Source organism: Sparus aurata, chromosome 8 (genome assembly GCF_900880675.1).
Source record: "Sparus aurata chromosome 8, fSpaAur1.1, whole genome shotgun sequence".
Classification (NCBI taxonomy): Eukaryota; Metazoa; Chordata; class Actinopteri; order Spariformes; family Sparidae; genus Sparus; species Sparus aurata.
In genome coordinates, this window is record NC_044194.1 from 10,040,091 (window position 1) to 10,047,316 (window position 7,226).

Consider the following 7,226-nt stretch of genomic DNA (forward strand, 5'->3'; position numbering starts at 1 on the left):
GCTAAATGCCTCAACAGAAACCCTTTTTCTGTGCTTTAGGACTTTTTTCTCAGAATTCTGAGATTAAAGTCAGAACTAAAAAAAAATTCACATGTGGCCCTAATCCTCTTCCGTACTGTTACAACTCAGCTGTGTTTAACAATCAAATACTTGTAATTGTAATTTAGAAACAGGTAATCCTGATTGCTGATGGTTGTATTAGCATATTATACAGTTTATCGAATCTCAAAATGAAATGTATCATATTGTGAAGATATTGATTTTATTGTGTCAGCATGTAGCTCTGACATGTACATAAATGGTTGTACACCAATCAGCAACCATGATGCCTTGTGCTTATTTCCCATCTAAGATTAAATAAATTCAAAAATGAAGTATCACATTGGACATAACATAGACACATGATTGAAAACTAAAGCATAAAAGGTTTTACAGAAGACATTTTGACACTATGAGCACAGTGTAAATAATAAAATTTGTGATGTCTGAATTCCATTTAATTGCTTCATTTTCAGTGTCCTGGTATTGTGCATGCTGGGTTACTGTCACACTGTTATCTTACTAGGACTCTTGAATGAAACCAAGCCATAAATAACACACTTAATATTGATTATAAGTGATACCTGTGCTTTCTGCAAGTAGAAATGTCAGCTGTATAAAAGGCTTATTTCATATTACTCATGTAATACCGAGACAGAAGAAAGTATTGAATCATATTCTAGATTGATTTGTGATTCTGTCTATGAAACTATGATGCAGAGACACTTATCTTGGCATTTCTCTCATTCTAGGCTGTACTCCAACACCACACTCAGCTTTATAGGTATCATTTCTACTCTAAGATATTGCAATGGGATAAAAACATTTAGAGCACATAAGTTACAACTGAAGGAGTTTTGGCAAATTGCAACACACTGAACATCATAAAAGTAAAGCAGCGACAGCGGGCATTAGAGGTTCTCATTTCATTATCCTTTGGATTGTCTCCCTCTGCAGGTTAATCGTGTTAATGTCAGGTGTAGCATGTATTTTGTCGAACAACCCAGAACAGAAGAAAACGTACAAAGGTTTTAAAAATCTCATCTGGTTTAATAGCACTGTACATGGTGATACATCTGTGATTAAAACTCTTTGTAGCAGTTAAGGCAGAAGCAGGAGGAGGGAATTACTGAGGGAAGAAGGCTTAAAGTCCGTAAGAGTGTCTCGGATAGTGTCGAGGTTAAAACAGGGTATTATTGGGTAGATTTACATTAGTTAAGCAGCTTACAGTAAAAGGTTTTTAGGGAAGAGGTAGGAACGTAAATTGGAAGTAGCTGAGGTAAATGCTGCGAGGTTTCATAGCACACTGAGATCACGGTTTCATTTCTTGTTGGAAATCAGCACGTTGACTTCATCCTCTGGTTTGAGGCTGTGCCACTGGGCTATTGGCCTCCTTGGGTTGGCCAGCATGTCTGCCCAGTGGCATTGCTCAGTCCCGGTGCTGTTACCGCCAAGCAGCACCTTTCCAATGGCATCATTCTTCCCAATCTTATCATAGTCCAACACAGTCACTGCTATCTGCACCTTCTGCAAATAAAAACAGAAACACACAGAGAGATAATTAATTATTTTCTGATGGATGGCATTTGTGTATGTGTGTGTGCGTGTGACAAAAAATGTGTACCTCTATTTGTTCACATGGCACTTCAAAGCTGAAAGACTCATTGTAGTAAGGGTTCAAAGTGTTCTTCTTTATCGTTGTTTTCTTCTTCTTGAGTCTTTTCCCATTCTGCATTAAGTGGATCTTCGCATAAGGGTCTGATAGAGAGGAAAGAGAGAGGTTTTATGGCAGAGGAACAGACCGACAGCCTGGCACAGATGCAGTAACTCCATCAGTGAAACACAACATCTATTGTAGGCGCTCCTGATAGTTTTCCCCCAAATAGAAACTGCTTGAAAGTGGACACACCACTTGAAAAGTAGTTAATAGACCTTAATGCTTAACCACAGCTATCAAACCTGGGCTATTGCTTTAAGTGTGCACCCACTCATCTTATAAAATGTACTGAGGCATTTATATTAGTTGAAGACAGAGTGATTTTAAAAAAAAAAAGAAAGAAAAAAGATTAGTTAATTGTGGCATTGAAGTCTACGTGAATCAAGTGTTGGAATCACCTGATAATCCACCCACATCCATTTTCTTCAGGTTTTTGGCCTCCAGAATCACTACCGTCAGCTTCCCCGCAGTAGGCACGTACCTCAAGGACAAACATATGTCTCCAAGCTTCTCACTCTAAAACAAAGAAAAATAATTGAGTATGTTGCTGTTGCATATAATAAAAGAATAAACCTTTAATAGCAACTTTACTAGAGGCTAAGGTCTTCCTCACAGACAGAGTTGCTTCAAATTAAGAATAAGTAACAAAAGGAGAAAGTACTTTTTATTTTACTCATGCCAAGTATACATCAGCCTACAATACCTAAACACCGAACATACAAGAAAAATTGTTTTCCGCTAAATACCCGTTTTGGAAAACCTAAATAGGTTTGCTTATCCAAGATGTATATTCCTCATTTTTCAAGTTCATCTCCTCGTCCCTTTTCACAGCGTGCTCCCACCTCCTCTTTCTCTGCCTTCTGCAGATCCCTCCACTCCTGCAGAGACTGGCTGAAGTCCACACTGCTCATGGGTATCTTCACAGCTCCAATGGCATCGTGTTTTGAGAAACGGTCGAAGTCGTACACAGTCATCACCAGCGTCTTCCCGCCCAGCTCAGTGTATGGTACCTCGAGAGCACACATCAAAGACGCTAATTTGAAATCAATCCTGTGCCGTGTGCTGATAGTGAACAAAAATCACGTATCTTGGAGTTTTAATTTACCTTAAATGTGAAAGTCTCATTGAAGTTCGGTTCTAGGGTTTTCCTATGAACTTTTGTTTCAAACTTTTTCTTTTTGTCTGGGAGCAGATAGAGTTTAACGTAAGGGTCAGAGCTGCCTCCCACATCCATCGCGGGAAGCTCAGCCGCCTGCAAGATGCCGACTACCAGCTAGAATGTAGAAGCAAAGACAAGTATTAGCAGGAGAAAAGGAGGTGGCTAATTGGCGGAGAGAAGCAAAGTATTAAAATGTGAGATTTTAAAGCTGGCAGATGGTGGGCAACAACATGTCACAGCAAATAGCAGCGTCTCACCGTATTCTCTGTGAAGTTGTAGTCTAATGTGAAGTGAAGCCTGCCCAACTTCTCCACCTCCTTGGGCTCATTATGTGACAGCTCTGTTTCTTTGCCGCCTTCATCTTTCAGCGGCTGCACACACACAGAGACACACATCACATTCAGGTGAAATACATAGCTTCTACAAGTAATCAATAAGGAGCGTCTGTCAATGTGTGGAGCAGCTATTTGTGCTGTGTTCTTTCAGTATATTGTATAGCATTACACAGCCAGAGGCAATTAAACAAAGATAAAGTTACCATCTAACGCTTATTTATTGTTTAAAGGGGACAGGGGTAATTTAACACCATCAGTGTGTTTAAATGTGACCTGCATCCTTGAAGAAACACAACTCATCTCAGACCGCAGCCTTTACTACCAACATGAGGGATGTGCAAAACATCTATTAGTCTTAACACACACTGACAGTTTTACTACTCCTGTGTGACCCCAACGTCATGACTGTGATACATTGCAAGGACGATACATCTGCAGGAGGGAGTGTGTGTGTATGTGTGTGTGTGTGTGTGTCCTTGTGTCTTGTGTGTGTACCTTGTTGAAACCTTCATCCATTTCAGTGTCAAAGTCTCCCTTGCTCTTCTCTTTTCCCTTTTTCTTGTCCTTTTCTTTGTCCTTGTCTTTCTTTTTCAAGCACTTCTTCCACACACACACGGCACACGACAACACTGCGCACAAAGTCACGATGCAGAGGGCAGCAACAGCCCATGATGGCACTGCAAATCCATGTGGACACACACACACGCACACACACACACACACACACACACACACACACACACACACACACACACACACACAAATGATAAATAATTCATTTACATATACTTTTAGTCAGCCACTTGATGTCAGCCTTAAATGTACGTTCAGGATTAAACTTTTTCCCCCAATTACTTAGGGACTGAATAAAATATCAGAGACACTGGAAAATGCGATCCAATACTGCTGTAATATCTGTGGTCATTTTTAGGGAACACCATAGACAACGTATTGTGAAGTGCTATCATTTGCTCCTATGTGTTGTGCTTGTTTTCAAGTGTCATCAGAGTGATAGATGACCCTGATATCAACTGACATATGCAAATGCAAGATGCCATCTTTCATGACTTGCAGTTTTCTGCAATATTCACGCACATAGCATTACAAGCAGTATGCATAAACTTCTGGGCACATCCGAGGAGTGACTTCCATCCAATAGAAAACAAGCAGATAATGCACTTCTGCTAAGGTGATAATTGTCCTGTATGCATTTTCAAACATAACCTACCTAATGGAGTAAATCTGGACAATATGAAAAAATACTTGTCATATGTAGTGTGACATTTGTTTAGTGGCACATTCCTGAAAACAAGACACCCTCAGCACCTTTTACTTCTGAGAAAAGGGGGCCATATCTTCCAATGAAAACATTACCATAGACAGTACTCTCTTTAAAATATAGTTATGGATAGAATGAAAAACTATAACTCGATATGAAGTGTGCAATTTTACTGCATATCTTCAGAACGTTTTTCATTTTTCAGTCAAGCACACGGCATGAAGTTAAGCACCTCAGTTCAGTGTTTCCAGCACAGTATTCTAAAGAATCATTTCAACTTCACATCTTTTTTCAAATCAATTTTAGACATTTAAACTCAAATCTCTTGACATTTTACTGAAGTTCATCAATGAGTTTGATCTTAAAATTCTTAGAACAAGGTAATACTTTGATGCCTCACATTTACCAAAATCCCTCAGGGTTAAACTGGTTTCAGGTGTTGGGAAATGTCATCAAGGTTCTTTAAAGATGCTGTTTGCATGACCATAATCATTTATATTATAGCAGACCTACATAAAGGCCCATGAATGAGTGAGTTGGGTGTCTAACTCACTGTGGATGCTGTGCAGTTCACTCATGAATTTGTTGGGATGCTGGCCTTCAGGTTCTTTTTGGTCTGGCTGGGTTGTTGCATTTGGCAAGTGGGTTGGAGTAGCGGGGTAGCCCCTCCCAGATGGGGCTGCTCGGCGGTTCCCAGTCATTATTTGAGGAGTGAAAGCAGATCCAATACTGGCAGAGAAACAGGGACACAAAAAAAGATGGCTCAGCCCCAGCAGGAGAGCATTTTGTGTGCAATATACGAAACATTACACTTCCCCAAAGCAGAATCAGGCAGATCAGTAAATGCCTTCCAAATTTGCAAAAATCTCATCCAAGCAAACTATTTAAACACACACCGGAGCAGAGATTCCATCAACGCTATTAATCAGATGTATTTGAGGCAGTAATCTGCTTATAGACACTGTATGACCATCAGAGTCAAATGTCTTCTCCTCTTTCTGCTGGTCTGGCACTAACACTTGAACACAGGATATGCAAGCCGGTGTCTCTGCCAAACCTGCTGACATGGAGGGGAGAGAGTGATGGAGGAGAGGAAGGGGAGAAGTGAAGTTGAGGCGTCACGCGTGGACCGCTGCTGTTCCACAGCGAGCTGCCAGAGGTGAGAATATGTGCCAAGGTCATGCTCAGTGCAGGTCAACTGTATATTAGAGAAAAAGTCCTGCTGCTGCTGGGATCTGATTCCCAAGTGAAACAATGTTTTGATATGTTTTTTTTCATTTCTGCAGACATCCCAGGTATTGAGTATCTGGGGTCGAGTCAGCAGATGTGATCCAGCACCCAAGCGAACACTGATCTCAGTTTATGTCTGCTTTTTCGGGATTGTTCACTTGACACTGACACAAACAAACAGCTGCAAGATTTCAAGGTACATAAAAGGAACCAGTAACAGTATTTCTCATTTTCCACTTCTCTTATACTGATCATGTGATTATTTAATATATCGTACATATTACACTGTATTTAGGGCAGTGTGTGTGACACTGATCTTCTTTTGTGAAAGTGCAACCAAGTGTTAATGAATAATTCACAGCTTTTACATTTTCATATGCAAAGGTAATTATCGTCAGAAGATGGTATACGTGCAAATGTAGGTATCGTCGTATTTCTCTCATTTCTGCTGCAGAGGTGACTCATTATTCGCACCATATGTTCCCCCAAGTTCAGTTGTCGATGCAGCTGCGAATCTTTTTACACCCGATCTTACAAGGTGCCAAATTCAATATAGTTTATGAAATGTGGTGTCGAGATGAAAGATCTGAACTCTGAGATGACAAGTTTAAGACAAAAATCCTCCTTGTTATTGGCTTTACTCTACAATAACTCTCAACCTTCAGAAGAAGCAGATCTTGCAGCTGAAAAGAAAGAAATTACTGAAACTGGAGTTACAGAATAATAAATCACTCACGACAATGCTGTATCCAATAACAACAGAATGACCTGCACAGACCTCCATCCATGGTTTACACACAGTTACCATTCACTTAGCCCAGTCGACGCAGAAATAAATCAAAGCGTTTATGATCGATGAAACAAAGACAAAACAAAAGGACCCAAAGACGTACCTGTATTCAGTCGTCCCAGCAGCCGTGTTCAGCTCACAGGTACTCCTATTCCTAACAGAGAGGTGGAGGATGATGGGAAAAGATGACAGGACCAGAGAGGGCGGGAGAGGCGGAGGAAAACGGGTGAGGTAGGAGAGTTTTTGTGTCTCACCAGTTCTCTAGAAGAAGAGCGCAGGTGTGTGTAAGCTGGATCAAGATGGGGAGAGAGAGAGAGGGAGAGATGGAGGAAGGGAGGGAAGGACAAGATAGGGTTGGGGTCGGGATAGGTGGCAATGCAGCCCGGTCACTTTGTGTTGCTTCCGTCTATATGTGTGAGTGTGTGTGCATGTGTTTGGGTGGATGTGTTCTGTCCATTCAGGTCTCATGGGAGAACTGGTGCTCATTTCTGACGCCCCACCTCTTGTGTGACCTCTGTCCCATCCCTACAGGTCACCCTCACCGGGCCACTGATGCATATTCATTAGGGAAGTGACATCGCTTTTTAAAGGCTCGTTAGCATAGTGAGCGTTCAGCAATAGAGAACATTTACATTCAGAGTGGACAGCTCCGTCGGTCTGTGTGCATCAGTACATCT

At 41.1% G+C, this 7,226-nt stretch overlaps 1 protein-coding gene across 2 annotated transcripts; it reads right to left on the bottom strand.

The window, feature by feature from the left end:
• Nucleotides 1-1,068: 1,068 nt before the first annotated feature.
• Nucleotides 1,069-7,215, bottom strand: LOC115586229 (synaptotagmin-1-like). 2 transcript variants are annotated; one of them, XM_030425076.1, is made up of 10 exons: nucleotides 7,182-7,215; nucleotides 6,653-6,838; nucleotides 5,083-5,258; nucleotides 3,746-3,927; nucleotides 3,173-3,286; nucleotides 2,862-3,029; nucleotides 2,599-2,766; nucleotides 2,155-2,272; nucleotides 1,664-1,797; nucleotides 1,069-1,566 (listed from the first exon to the last, which is right to left on the bottom strand). In XM_030425076.1, the coding sequence occupies exons 3-10, from the start codon at nucleotides 5,228-5,230 to the stop codon at nucleotides 1,360-1,362; spliced, it is 1,239 nt and encodes a 412-aa protein (XP_030280936.1). In that variant the 5' UTR covers nucleotides 5,231-5,258; nucleotides 6,653-6,838; nucleotides 7,182-7,215; the 3' UTR covers nucleotides 1,069-1,359. The 2 variants fall into 2 exon arrangements, with proteins under 2 accessions (XP_030280936.1, XP_030280934.1); XM_030425074.1 differs by lacking the exon at nucleotides 7,182-7,215 and having other exon boundaries at nucleotides 6,653-7,074.
• Between the last annotated feature and the right edge of the window lie 11 nt (nucleotides 7,216-7,226).

What these genes read in the sequence shown, in the direction of transcription:
- LOC115586229 (XM_030425076.1), bottom strand. Translation starts at nt 5,230, where the DNA reads ATGACTGGGAACCGCCGAGCAGCCCCATCTGGGAGGGGCTACCCCGCT. An exon ending in ACAACTTCACAGAGAATACG is followed by an intron (nt 3,030 to 3,172) that starts GTGAGACGCTGC and finishes TCTACATTCTAG; the next exon opens with CTGGTAGTCGGCATCTTGCA. An exon ending in GGATGTGGGTGGATTATCAG is followed by an intron (nt 1,798 to 2,154) that starts GTGATTCCAACA and finishes CCTCTCTATCAG; the next exon opens with ACCCTTATGCGAAGATCCAC.